Genomic DNA, 14,896 nt, shown 5'->3' with positions numbered 1-14,896 from the left:
TGTTTGCCAAAGCTAATTCTTGCAGCTTAAGCTGCTCCCTGGGTAGTATCAACAAGGATTAAAGAGATTCTGTCATATTTGTTTTCCTTCTTGTTCCTATGCTCCAGCCAAGGGCTCTTCTTATCCACCTTTGCAATAGCCCTGACCCTTGAACCAAAGGACTCCTAAGTCTAAAGGCCTGGAGTCAAATATTTGCTATGAATTTGCAGTTGAAAAGCAAAGTGATTTTTTTCAGAAATATTCCTCATTGCTCAAGTGCCAGCTTCAAGAAGGCATTCAATGAGTTGATACCGATTATTGGAATCAAATTAAAGTTGCATTTCAGGCTGGGAAAACTATCTTGAGTTATTAATTTGAACTACTGATTTTTTTAATCCTTGAGTGAGATTGTGTGTGTATTCTAACTTTCGGTCTACTGACTTCACTTGAGATTTGAAAGACTTTGCAGTGCCCACCTTCTGCTTGGCATGCAGCATATGTGCCTGCATGTTACCATGCCAGCCACAATGTTGATAGCAGCTGTACTAATGCTGCTGCTCTTCTCTAGACCCCTAACCTTTTTTCTCACTTTTTCCTCTTTTGCTGATGTTGCGTAAGGCTTCTTTTCATTTGTACATTACATGCAGTGGGTGAATTGTGCTACCCAGCCTGTGTTTGGCACGTCTCTGCTGCATTGATGAGCTACACCCACCCAGAAATTGTTCTGATTCATTCAAGCAGTAGGTGAACTGCCAGTAGGTGCTTGATTTCCAGGTCTAGCTGGCTGAGTGAGCTTTAAAGGCCATGTCCACCTCAGGAATTCATACTCAGCAGGTAAATGGTTCAGCCATATCCAAGCATTCAGCTTTCCCAAGATACTAATGCACTTTAGGCTTGTGGAAAAGATTTCTGGTGCACATTCAGAAGAATGTCTACCTTCTCATTACGACCACAATCAAAACTACTCAGGTCTATAATATTATTGCACAAGCTTACCAGATGTTTGGAAGGTTCCCATTGACTTTTGGAAAAGTACTAAATCTAAACTATTCAGTCTAAGTGTCATAGACCTGTGTCAGTTGGGTAAACACCACAATGACTGCTGACTGACACTATAATAGCTAATAACTATAATAACTGACACTACTCAGTTTACCATTACTTCTGTTGCCAGTTGCTCGTGGAGATTAGCTTGAATTGCTGTATTCAACTGAGTTGCCTTTATTTTGTCATTGTCCAGCTAGCAACAGCTGCTGGCAGAATAAATCTACACTCTTCTGCCTCAGTCATTTCTACTTCTGCATCTGGGAACATTCTGTGATGTTGCATGATGTGGGAACATTTTTGCTCAGACTCCTCACTATTAGAAGACAAAGCTCACATGAGCAAGTTGCATGTAACTATCTTTGTCTTGTGGCTGGTGCATGAGTCTTGCAAAGCATTGTTTTGGGTTCCCAGGATTGCTCATGTGGATAGCATACCCCCGGTAGGTCAGTCTGGGTTGGCTTCAGATGCTGAAGTCTGTGAGCTCAGCTATTAAAATGTAATAAGCAAACACTTAAGTTAATGGCAGGGTATGGTCAGAAAACCCTGATAACCAGTGGATGGAAGTGGATGATGGTCTCTGCTTCTTCCCCCAGTGAAGAGATAGGATGATATCGCAGCCTGTTCCACATCCCACAGTAATGCTTCTCTTCCTGAACCTTACTTCCTGCCAGGGATGTTTTGAAGCCCACTAGGCAGTCTGGAGGTTTCTGGCTGTGTGTCAATCAAGAAAATTGCGCAAAATACAAATTTTCTGTATAAGTAGAAAACCAATATACCTGCATGACTAGCTGGCATTCCTTCTTGTGTTGGGGAAAGCTGGAACGTGCCAGATTGTATTCTAGGAATGCATACGCTCCATGGGTAGGTAACACAAGGAATCAGACTAACTGAATGCTGATTGTCACACTCTTGGCACCAAATATAGGTTCAAGCTATTTAACAAGGCTGTGGTTTTTCTCAGAGCCTTCTCCTTCCTTCAGATACTGGAGAATGTTTCTAGTCCATTTTTAAAAGAGTGGAATACTCTCAAATCTCTCTATGTTGCTCTTATGCAATGGACATATTCTTCTGTTTTGTGCTTTCAGTTGTTTAGCTGATGCTCATCGTGACTTCAGAGTGCTGAAGGAAATTTAGTACTTCCTTGAGGCTTTGTCCTTTGAAAGTTCTTCTTTGGCCCAGAAAAAAGAGTGTTCTCCATCCTCCTACTGACCTCAGAGGCCTTTCAGAAACCCTGTACTTCAGCGACTTCAGGCATGTTGAGCAGTCTAAGTGGTGTAGTTTATGATACATAGTTGGCAGTAGTCAGAGGTTTCCATTCATTCATTCCAACCTCAGCCATTTTAGGGTTAGACAAGTGTGACTTCTAAAGTATTGATTTCATACAGTAGTGTATTCCAGGGAACCATTGAGGAAAGAGATCACTTAATGATTTATGACCTGATTTGCATTCTTTAGTGTGATAGTGAGGCCTGGCCACTTATATTTCCTGCTTTTTGTGGTTTGGTAAGACCATAAGCAGTTTTTGTTCATGCTTCTCAGTCTGCACAATGTCCCGAGTCTTCATGGAAGAGTTGGTAACTGTAACTACTTGCCTTTGTCTTTTGCATGTTTATAACTAGCTAATAAAAATAGAATTAAGTATGCAAATTCTTCAGTCTCTATGGTTCTCAGAAGCCTTTAGTAGATGTCCAGAACTTCTCAGATCTGGGGTGATCTGATCATCAGGATAATCCATATAGGTGTGGTAGGTTGGAGTGAATGATCTCAAAGTCTTTTCCAACTTAGTTGATTCTGTGATTCTGTGATTTCATCAGTATCAGCTAGCTTACTGCCAGACAAGCAGTGCTCATTTACTGTTGTGATGCAGTTCCTGACATCCTGATTGGGAAAGGCTTATCCTTATCCTTTCTTGATCATGGGTAGTTAATAACACTAAAAAGTCTACTAGATATGTATGTCTGGCTAAGTGACTGATTTCTCTTTTTGGTGCATGTATGATTTCGTACTCTCTAGTGCCTCAACAATAATTGTTTAGAGATTCCTGCTGGAGCTGATGGAAGCTGGGTCTTTCTGTAAATCAGCCAAGGTCTGCTTGGCTGCCATTTTATCTGTTATGACCAGTTAGCTGGTTCTCAAGTTCTCTGACCATGTGTTTTAAGAGCTTCACAGATCCTGTGTGAAGGTCCTGAGGTCAGACCAAACTCTCAGGGTTTCATACAGTATTGAAAAACCTCAGAGATGGAGACTGCACAACCTCTGTGTGCAGCCTGTGTCAGTGCTTGAGTGTCCAGTCTAAACCCCTCATATCAAATTGTGCCTGTCATCCCTTGTCTTTCTGCTGTACAACAAACATAAAGAGCCTGGCTCTGTGTGCTCACTGACCTCCCCACAGGCTCTGCTGCAGCATTGCAAGCTGCTGGTAGGTTCCCCTAAAGCCATCTCTCCTGCAGGCTGAACAAACCCAGATGCCCCAGCCTCTCCTCACAGGACAAGTGCTCCAGGCCCCACCTTTTTGGTGGCTTCTGCTGAAGTTGCTCTGTTTTGTCAGTGTTTTTTTTTTTTTGTACTGGGGAGTCCCAAACTGAATGCAGTATTCTGGATGCAGTCTAATGAGTGCTGAGTAAAGGGTGTTAATCGCTTCCTTCAGTCTATTGTTAATTAACTTCAATCTGTTAACACAGCCCAGGCTGTTGGCCCTCTTTGCTGCCAGGGCATGCTGTTGGTTCCTGTGCAGCTTGCTACCTGCCACTACTACCAGGAGTTCTTGGAGTTCACAAGCCTGTGTTGTTGCAAGGAGGTCTTCCTTCTGAGGTGCAGGATCTTGCATATGTCCTTGTTAAAGTTTTATATTGGCTCATTCCTCCAGCCTTTCTAAGGGCTGTCCTACTCTTCAGTGTATCAGCTTGTCCATACCCCTCTAGCTTCACTCCTACCCAGTTTGATACTATTCACAAACCTTATGAGCATGTTTTGTTAAGCAGTACAGGTCTCAGGACAGGTTCCTGCAATACTCCATTTTTGCTGGCCTGCAGGTGGAGTGCAATCCATTGACCACTACCTCTGAGCCTACATGTCCAACCCATTTTTTGTTCATCTAGTTGTCCAAACAGACAGACCCTAATGTCCTAACTTTGATACAAGAATATCATGAAAGACCATGTCAAACACCTTTCTAAAGTTGAGGTAAATTATACCCACTACTTTCCTATTTTTCACAAACAATTATTTAATCACAGAAGGCAACGAGGTTAGTTAGACATGATGTACACCATTGGAGACTACGTCCTGATTGTCACAATCACACTCTCATTCTTGTGTCCAGGAATTTCTTTCAAGAGGACTTGCTCCTTGATTTTCTTAGGAACAGAAGAGAGATTGATTGGCCTGTGATTTTTTTTTTGTACCTTTTTTGAAGATGGGTGCAATATTTGCCTTTAGTCATCTGAAGATCTCATGATAACATTGGTGCATTGACTGACTTAATGTTTAAAGTGTGGTAGAAAGCAGACTTGCAAGGGCATGCTAGTAACAATAAAGGCTATTACTAACAGTAGAAGTCCATCTTGTTGCCCTTGACATCCTTGCAAGTTTCAGCTGGAGATGATCTTTGGCTTTCCTGACACCATTCCTATATGAGTAGGTGGTGTTTTTTAATTTCTTCTTTACAGCCTGTCCCTGCTTCCACTTGCTCTATGACACCTTTTTGCACTGGAGCTCATCCAAGCAAGCCTCTTGATACATGTACTTGTCATCCTGAATATTAGGATGGATTGTTCCTGCCCTTGGAGGATGCTGTGCTTTACTGGCCTGTCCACAGGCTCTCACTCAGCCAGTCACCCTTCCCATGGAATAGCTCCACACATCTGAGCTGCTCCATTACAGAGATAGCACACCCCCTCCTTGTCTTTCCTGCAGCGTGTATCTCTCCCGTTGTGTGAGCCATCCCCACACACCTCAGTTGCCCCTGATACAAGGTTTTTCTCACCAGATGGGCCAGGGTTTTGGCAAAGATACCTTTTCTCCACTTTGTCAGGTGAATCCTGTCTCCCCCTAGAAGTCCTCAACCATCAGAGAGGGTTAAAAAAGCCAAATCCCTGTCTCTAACCCCAGTTAGGGGTTGCAAGATTCTGATCTGCAAGATCCATCTGTTCCTCCTTTAGCATTTTTCCTTCACTGGAGGCCACCTGTGTCTCCATGCCTTTGACGCTTTCCCCCTGAGCCATGTTGTCCTTGATACAGTCCAGGTTAATAAATAGAAGTAATGACAGGAATGCTTCAAGATAGGACACACACTGACCGGGAGGAGAGGTGAGAGCGCTCTCCTCATGCTCCCTGGTCAGGGAAGTTTTCTGGTCACAAGTAACAAAGCACAGGTATATTCATGATCGTGCACTACACCCTCACACAGCATTTTCTGCTGGTATGTGACATTCATTGGTTTTGCAATGCAGCTGTGTCCTAAATAATTTTTCCATGAACCTTAATGGAAATACGGTGGATAAAATCCATTTTTCCTAGATGACAATTAGGTGTCTTAATCATAAGAGCAGTCCATTTTTGGGGTCTCTGATTTAACACAATGCTTAAGCACAGGCAGCCTTACTGACTTTAACTAGGAATTTCTGTTGAAATGCAACTTTTCACTCTTATTTTCAGGTGTTTCAAGTTATTGTGAAAGATATGCTGAAGGAATGAAACTTGTTCTGAACACCTTTGGGCCAGTTCCAGAATTTTCAGGTGAAACTGTGCAGAAAGTCAATCAGGTAAATATGGAGGTGATAAAAACACCAACATTCAGAACAAAGAACATTAGTTTTTATTTTAACATCTGTGCTATTTCACTTTACTGCTGGAGGTATCTGTAGTCTGTATTTATTGTGTGAATGTGTACTTCAAGGGAAAAGATCAGTACAGCATGCATGTGAGTCCCTTTTGAAAGCACTTGGACAAGACATCATGGGAAAGTGACCTAGCAGTCACATTATTACCAGTAGTATTATTACTAGACAGAGGAGTCAGCTGCTAATAGCTGTGGGTTATTTAATTATTTTTTTATTATTTATTATTTTATTATTTAATTATTTATTATTTTTATTATATTTATTATTTTATTATTTAATCCTCCATGCCATTCCTTACCACTTCCCTCCTCTTATCGCATTAGTCTCAGCCTCCTTTCCTACATGAATATTCATCCTGTGTCTTCCTCCTACTCTATCTTCCTGCATAAACCTGTAGCTTTTTTTCTTCTGGGTGTTCTTTTTATACTTTACAAACCAGAGTTCCAATTTGTCATGTGTGCAAATACATGTTTAAGAGAAGCATGTGAACAGTCTGGTAAGGTTACTTTTATGTTTAAAGATAAAATGTGTTTAAGTGCTGTTCTGGATTGGAATCTAGTTTGTATTAGAAATGTATTAACATTTCTAAGCCCACAATGTGTTTATAGTGACTATGTAGTCATTTTGAACAACCATAGGAATCAGCTGAAGTATTGTCATTTCCTAACTCTGCCTTTTCAAAAGGCACCTTTTTTAATGATTCACTAAGAATATGTGTAGGGATTGAATAATTTATGATCAGCTGTCAGAGATTAATTCCAAATATGGAGGTGACCTGGTCTGGAAGATAGTATTTTGTGTTCCTATTTATGTTAATGAATTTTGAGGAAAGATATTCTTTTATGCTTAAATAACATAGACTGCACATAGTAACAATCAATAATAATTTTGGAGTCATTCACAATCAGAAGCTTTTAATTGGTATGAAACAGTTTGGCTTTCTTTATAGAAGGCTGGATTCCACTTCAACATCTGCTTCTGTGTCTTAAGATGAGCTTGCAAGGATCCTCTGTTAGAGAAAATCATTAAGCATTTCTTACCTTTCTCCTCTGTCCCTCCCTCTGATTTTTTTCTAGAGTGACTGCAGCTTGCTAGTCATTGGTAGCAGGTCCACGTTTTACCCAGTTTCTCAATGCTTGCCTTTTAAGCCTAAGACCTCAGGTCCTAGTTTGGCAAAGATGACCTGTGGTCTCTATCTACACTCTCAAAACAACTTTTTTTCCTTGTCACTTCTAAGACAACTTTGACTGTGCACTCAGAAATATTTTTTTTCCCTGTCTTCCCCTGTCATTTTTATAATGACTGGTATTCTTAAGACAAAATGTTTTTATAAACATGATATCTCTCACTGCATTTATAGGGAACCATTCACAGGAATCTGATTCAGAACACATTTTCAGCAACATAAATGTCCAGGTTGTCTCCTTTCTACTTAATAAAAGATTATCATCAAAGAGACTAGACAGTGACTGTGGAGCAAAATAAGGGAAGAGGCTGATGCTTTGTTGTTTCTGTAGTCATCTACATTGCCACATTAAGGATAACCTTATCAAGAGAGAGCATTTTTATTCCCATACAGTTTGGTTCCTTTCCAGTCACTCATGGAAAGAATTAGTGACCTATTTCTTGTGATAACCTAAATGATAATTTGTGTGGATGATGACTTGGTCTGACACAGGGAAAGCAGGAAAAAAATTCTGGTGAAAAACTTTTCACTCAGAATGTGAAATTTAGTTATCTTAAATTTTCTCTTCCAGGCACTGTCTGAAAAAATTCCAGTTGTTCCAAAAGTCCTGGATGCCAGGAGAAAATGGAGAGATGAATGTCTCACCGGTCTTGCCAAACTGAAAACACAAATGAAATCTGACTGAGATGCACCTTGTCTAACAGGAGAGACCAAATGAAGAGCAGATCTTCAAAAAAGCAGAAATTTTTAGTCATGCAGAAGAGGAGGCTGAATGGGCAACCAATGATATATGCACATGGAGACCAATGAAACATTTGGTCCAAATTTGCCAAATTCATGAATGACTAGAAACAGTTATTACAAAGTTCAGTTAAAATTTATCAAATTGCTATGCAAATGCATTAGATGTGTAAGTGTTAAGTAGCTTTAGCAACATTAATATTGTGCAATGCAGGAACACAATCACATTTTAAATAATGCATTTTTCAACTTGCTTAGGAACTCAGCACTTGAACCATATCTGCTAACACATGGATCTGAAACAGGCAAACATCAGCTGTTTGTCACTGGAGAAAATGAGCCCTCCCCTGCCAGTCGCTGTGACAGTGAGGTTAATTTGTAAAGCAGTGACTGCGGATAGGAGAAGGTTGTATTGAGCAAAGTGGATTCACTGGACGGTGAGCTGAGACCTCAGCAGCAGTTAAGGGTCACTTCAGTTTGTATCTATTACTGTTTCACAATGTAGGGAAAAGAACTGCTCCTCCTTTCCCTCCTCTTGGCACTTCTGTACCTGTATGGTGATCTAAATGTGAGTAAATACCGCAGAATTCCCCCTTCATCCCTTCCCCCTGGTTCTGTAAAACTTACCAGAGACCTACTTTGTCTTCAAGACAGTGCACTTGAGAACCCATGGCTTTGCTCGCCGATGTTTGATGCTGGCTGTTGGCATTGCTGCATAAGTATGTGACTGATTTTATGAGTTGTCTGGAAGAAATAAGAGATCTGGATTTAGTAGCTGGTTTGGGAGACAGTGTGGTGTAGTGCATCTGTCTGGGCTTTCTCCATGACCTTCCAGATGATTTTGGGAAACCAGTTCACCTCTCTGCTGCCACATCTGTTTTATACATTGGTTGAAGCAAGATCTGCTTCTTTAGGACCCAGCTGTAGTGAATGTAACAGCTGTAGCTGAGGGAACCCAGATATCTGAGTTGGAACTAGATGATCTTTAAGGTCCCTTCCAACCCAAGCCATTTGATGATTCTATTATCTGCTCTTCTGGTCCCCTGCAGAGGGAAAGATCCAGTGGCTTAGATGTAGCATTTATGCTTTACTGCTGCCCTTTCCTCAGGAGGTACAACATCTCCACATAGAAAAACACAGCATACACCTGGAAGTAGGATCAACCTCAGGTGCTGCAGTGGCATGTTTTGGTCCACTGCAAGGTATTATTATGAACATCTGTACTCTGTAATATAGTTGGACTTTGATCTTAGATGGAACCTTGGGGCATTACTGTTAATGCAGATAGCAGGAATAACTTGAAACAATGCATTGCACCCGCTCTGCTTGAGTTACGCAGTTCTGAATTTGTGCTAGCTTGTCATGTAACTTCACAGTACAGATGCAGAAGCTTTAAGCTGTCATTCTGCTAATTCTCCTGTGTTTTTTATAGAGGATGCAGTACACAAGCTGTTCTTATTAAAGCCGTAACTTTGCTAGTTACCGTTTTGTGCTTAGCAGAAATGACTGCATGAACATACCAAACCCACTTATTTGTGTTTAGGACACAGTAAAAGAGACGTAAGATAATTTGTATTGCTGGACACAAGTGGTGGGCCAAGAACACATCTCTGGATGTAAAACACAGGATGGGAGGCATAGTGCAGAGGTTGTCCTGTGCTTCTTTATAATCAGTGGAGTCAACAGGAAATTTGTAAGCTCAAATTATTACTTTATCCCAATACAGACTTAAAATGTTCATGTTTCTTCTCTTGTTTTTTATTGCCACAGTGACTGGCTCAACCTGCATTTAGATTTTTGAGAAGTCAGTCCTCACTCCTGAGGCCTTACTAAGCAATAGTAAATTAATTATGAGGTTGATTTCCTCATTTTGTGTATGGTTTTCCATTTCAGACAAGGCTGAAGATGGTTCTGATTACTTTCAAGATTTGACCTGCTTTTCTTGTGGGCATATGACATTGTCATAACTAATTAGCTTGCAGTGCTTCTGTTTACTCTGAGATTTTTAAAAACTTGATCATGTAATGAAATATTTGCTGCTGGCTTTATTATTTGCTTATTAATAAAATATTTTAATGAGGAAGGTATTAACTTGTGTGCTCCAGTGTGATTGGTGCCTGAGAGACAGAGCACTTCCGTAGAGTGAGCAGCTGCTCCACAGGGTTACAGCAGATCTCACCTTGGAGCATCAGCTCCCACACAGGTGTACAGGTATAAGTTGAGATAGGGGAAAGTGCTTGACAAAAAGTGTATTTTAACTGACATTTGCATAGGAGTTCCAGCCTCCAGGATATACTTTTTTGCCCCATGAGGCTTAGTCAGGCAGGGGCACAGGGTGTCCACAGAGGTGGTATAGTCTTCCAACCTGCAGGTTTTCAAGTCCTGACTGGATGAAGCCCTGAGCAGCCTGGTCTGACCTCAAACCTGACTTGCTGTGAGCAGGAGGTTACAGCAGAGATTTCCTAAGCTTCCTCCTGGTTTGCATTTCCTGATTTCAAGTTTTATTTGATTCTGGATAATTTTGCATTAGAAATGTTGCTCCAGTGAAATACTTGTGTTGTTTGATTGTTAACAGAGTGAGCAGTAGTTAAATGGTCAAGTAACTATTTTATGGTAAACTATAAGATATTTTGGAATAATTTATCTTGTGTTTTCTTTTTTACACAATTGCATATTTTAAAATCTTGTATTTTTTAAATTCAGGTTACACCTCTAGAATTTTCTAAGGCCATCTTTGTTGCACTGTGTTTTTCTGTGTTTCACCAATTTGATATTTATTGTTTTCCTTTCATCTATTTTACTGTAAGTTACTGCTGCATATTGGAAGCAGTGTCCAATATGTTCATACCAAAGCCTTTGATGTAATGCCATTAAAAAGAAACCATCTATGATGTGTGAGATAGGAAGAAAAGACAGATGCAGGGAAATAATTGCTTCACTGAGGGAAGTCTGCAATACCTCTGGTTTCCTAAATCTCTGAGTGTAATGGAGTAGCTTGCAAAGCAACTATATTAATTTACTTTCCCTATCCTGTAGTTGTATCCCTATTTTTCTGTTAAGCCATGATACGTTTGAAAGTTAAAATATGACCATTTTTCTGATTGCACCATTATATAATTGGAATGGTATTAAACTGTGTTATCCTATCTATACCATCTTTTAGGCAAAGAGTGAACTGTACTTCATTAGGGAAGCAGGAGAAGTGTTTGTGGTACTTGTATAAAAACAGAAAAAAATAATTTTGAGACAAAGTGATATCACTGTCAGTCTCAATTTCTCGAAAGATGAGATCTGCTGCCAGTGCCTGTATAGTTCCATGTCAGGATTGCATTGCCATAGTATGGAGTTACAAAAAGGGATTTGAGAATCTGTAACTGTGGTGCCGTTGCAGGGATGGAGATATGGAGGACAGGAGCTCTCCATGAGAAGAAGAGCCCAGCAGATGTGAACCTTACAATTACTTGAAGTATCAGGAGGAAAACCAAATGGTCTTCTGCTTTCAGCAGCCTACCAGGCCCAAAGGGTGTGTTTCACAAATTAATTTGGATCTAGTTAGAGCAAACAAATGTAAATGAATATGTTTGCTCTATCTGCCTGCTCATCTGCTCTGTTCCCTCAAGCTTCAGTGTGAGTATGTGTGTGTGTACATGCACATATGGGTGCTATTGCAGAGTGGAAAGACAAAAACTGACCCCAGGGGAAAACTCACATTCAATTTGGTAAGGACTTGTATGTACCAAGCCAACAGCCAAGGATTTATTTCTGTTCTTTTCTGTGATTTCAAAAAGAGAAAGGAGTTCCTTCCTTCAGAATGCTATTCAGAGCTAAGCAGGGGTGCAGCTTAGAACACATCACTTAGAGGAAGTTACCTATGGACTGGTATCTGTTATAGTTCATTTTTGTTTATAGTTTCATTTTTCTTCTCTAGAAAGGCTACACAAACCTCTTGGTTCTGTTATAAATGGGAGATCATAAGAAACTGGCAGTATTCTAGTTTTCTATGGAGCAGCACAACTTACTTTCTTAACATACTCAAAGAAATGCTCCATGGGGTTACAAGGATGGATTGCTCTTCACCAGACATTTAAATGGAGAGATGCTTGGAATAAAAGAACACTCAGTGTGCATGAGATTTCTTCTTGAATGTGGGTGTGAAATGGAGATTTTAACATGTGGCTTGGTACACTCCTTCCAGCTACTTGCATTTCGCACCTGTTTTCACAAGAAGCAGAGATGTGTAAGATGCAGAATCATTCAGAAACTTGTTTCCTTTTATCTATGGGTAGAATATAGTCTAACATGGAAAAAGTTAACTTAAGAGTCCATAGTTTCTTGTGGATACAGGAAAGCTTTATGCTGAACTTACTTTTTTTAGAAGATTCTATACAATAAGAACTGTAAATTTGCCCTAAATTGAACATTTGATCTGTTTAGCTTAAGCCTAGATAATGACACTGTTGTAGTTTTAACAGACTGCTCAAGGCCTCTACAAGGGTCCAACACCTCTGTGTCATCACAATGGATAGGTTTTCCAATAGAAAGCATTAAAAAGGCTCTGTAATTTAAAGCACTGTGAAAACCCTTCTTTCCATTTGCGATTTGTTTAAACTTTAACATCAGGTCTTGCAGTAATTTTTCCAATACCATAATGGTACCTACTTTCCACATCAAGCCACAGTTGCTTGTTCTTGGTTGCTTAAACAGGTAATGCTCCTAAGGAATACAATGAAGGCATTTTTTGGCAGCCCAACGAGAAAGTGATGAGGCTGGAAAATTCTCACTGTGACTCTGATATTACTGAAAAAATGAGGTTGTTGTTTATGAGTCAGCTTTACTTCAAGCTGTGTTGATGTGGAGCTTGTTGTTTGGTGTTTTTTACAAACCCTACTTAATGGGGTGAAATCTGCATACTAAGTCCTTAGTAGTAATATAGAAAGTATTTCTGTGCAGTTAAAAACCTATTTCTGGAATTGCCAGGTACAAAGGCAGCAGTCACAGAAGCGTGTAGTTTTCCACATTCCAGAGCACCTTGCAACCACAAAACCAGATTTTCTGATATTACTCAGCAATGCCATTTCAATGCAGTAATGGAAAGATGTAATTCTGCCATTTCAAACACACAGACTACTGAAGACAGCAAATTGCATAGCCAGGTGATTTCATGAAATGAGCATGCCTGTTGTCCATGTTGTACTGAATTTTATGGAGTAGCATGAAGTCACATTTGGTACTTCTACAAACCAGAAATGTTTCCATTTGCTTTTGCTTTTCCTTCTTTAGAAAGAAAAGTTAACTGCAAACATCATCTTCCCTCTATCAGTATCTGTATCAGTAAAGGGTGATTACAGAAGTCTGAATATAGCTTCTGTTGCTGAGACATCTCATACTACTCCAGTGTGTTATTTACAAAACAAAAATTATTAAAAATAAAGATATGACTGCAGAGAAAAATAGAGAATACAATTTTTCTTAGGAAGATGCAGGTATTATTTATGACAAATAAAATCAGATTTAATCTGATCTTAGTGTCCTAATAGTTTATTATAAGGGAAAACCAGTAAGTGGGGATTCATGCAAACATATTTAATTATCAGTAAAAAGGAGGTAGGTGCATATTTGTTGCACAGTGTAAACATTGCTTACTACATCTGAATATAGCTTTTGGTTTCAAGTCTCTTCTTAAAAAACTACAGTCCAGACTTCTCTGGAGTGTGCTGCCATAAAACGTGCTGTAACAACTGTCCAGACAGTGGCCGCTGACTGTAGCCTCGGGTAGTTACTACCATGTCTACCCTGTTGGCAGTCCTGTCCCCATGCCTATGAAGAGCAAAACAAAGTGTAACTTCCAGCTGCCACCTCTCCTGTGAGCTGCAGGTGAGTTTCTTGCCTGTTGCCAAAAGGACTTTGCTCCGGCACGCTGCTGCTGGCCATGCTGGTGCAGGTCAGTAAACAGGCGATATGGGCAGCCTTGCCCACAGTCCTGGGGTTTGTTCTGTTTCTTAGGCCAGGTCACTCTGCGCTGGCCTCCAGCATGGCTTGCTGCCCTGTTCCTGTAGCAAAGGGCTTTTGGCTGTACTGCCTGTATAGGCCAGTCTGCCCAGCTCCTGGGAAGCCAGCCACAGCCTGTTGCAGAGCTGGCAATGCTCATTTATCCACTTTCCAGGCTAACAAACTTGGACTATTCACCTATAAAATAATTTTTTTTCTTCCAAGATAGTTTACCTGTGATAGCTGATATCCATCTGCCCTGGTGCTGTGCTGGTCCAAGCTCTTTTCTGTGATCCCTGCTGCAGCTTTTCTGATTTTCGCTGATTTGGGTTACTACACATGTTAAAGGAGAGCTTTAACATGACCATGCTCATGATTTATGAGTAATTTTAAAACCAGATAATTTGTAAGCTGCCTAATTAAAGCAATGTTGAGACACTTCTAGAACTACACACAATCACCTTGTTTATAGCAGGAAAGCACAGAGACCAGAACTGAATAAAACCCAGCTACCATGGGAAGACTGGTTTGTTTAGCATTAACACCACAGCTGTCTCATACTTTTGGCAACACTCAGTGAGCTTGTTTTCAATAGTGGCACTGAAACAGTGTTATTCTGGTTGCTTCTCATCCTTTTAGTGTGCATTTCCTCAAGGAGTTTCTCTGAGGGAAGCAAAACCTTTTATTTAGCAGCATTTTTTAAAAATTCTTTTAAAAATCCATTTTTAAAAATTTAAAAATCCTTTGCATGATTTCAAAGCTCATGTAGCCATATCAGTATATTCTATACTTTGTTGTATTTATTCTTTTTCCTTTTTTTAAGCTTTCCTTTGAATTGTCCATTCACCATCTACCTCTCTTTCCAGATTAGTTTCTTGTGGTGACCCTTCATTACTGATGTTTCTCAGCTGCTGAGAGGATCATCTTTAATTTCAAAGCTACACATGGGGATTAACTGCTACCCAGATGTTGTACCAACTTCCCACTCCAGCCTCTACAAGCAAACTCTTTGTGGTGAATACTGATTATTTTCACTCATTAGATTGGATCCAAACTCTGGATCTGGCCATCTGGACCCTGTTTCATCATGGCTGGTGTCTTAAGAGTGTGTTTT

The 14,896-nt window shown here is 40.2% G+C and overlaps 1 protein-coding gene and 1 long non-coding RNA gene across 3 annotated transcripts in view; one reads left to right on the top strand and one right to left on the bottom strand.

The window, feature by feature from the left end:
• Positions 1-9,881, top strand: part of CRYL1 (crystallin lambda 1) — a 52,247-nt gene extending 42,366 nt beyond the window's left edge. For both annotated transcript variants that reach the window (XM_053970033.1, XM_053970032.1), the window contains 2 exons: positions 5,683-5,789; positions 7,625-9,881. In XM_053970033.1, coding sequence (XP_053826008.1) covers positions 5,683-5,789; positions 7,625-7,738 — 221 coding nt within the window. In that variant the 3' untranslated portion in view covers positions 7,739-9,881. The remainder of the gene's footprint in view (positions 1-5,682; positions 5,790-7,624) is intronic.
• Positions 6,762-12,706, bottom strand: LOC128803262 (uncharacterized). The gene is made up of 3 exons (XR_008435664.1): positions 12,161-12,706; positions 8,422-8,538; positions 6,762-6,876 (listed from the first exon to the last, which is right to left on the bottom strand). It is a non-coding gene; the product is annotated as an uncharacterized LOC128803262 (long non-coding RNA).
• Positions 12,707-14,896: the final 2,190 nt, after the last annotated feature.

This window comes from Vidua macroura, chromosome 2 (genome assembly GCF_024509145.1).
Source record: "Vidua macroura isolate BioBank_ID:100142 chromosome 2, ASM2450914v1, whole genome shotgun sequence".
NCBI classification, from domain to species: Eukaryota; Metazoa; Chordata; class Aves; order Passeriformes; family Viduidae; genus Vidua; species Vidua macroura.
Note: the sequence above shows the minus strand (reverse complement) of the source record. Positions and strands in the feature narration are given on the sequence as shown.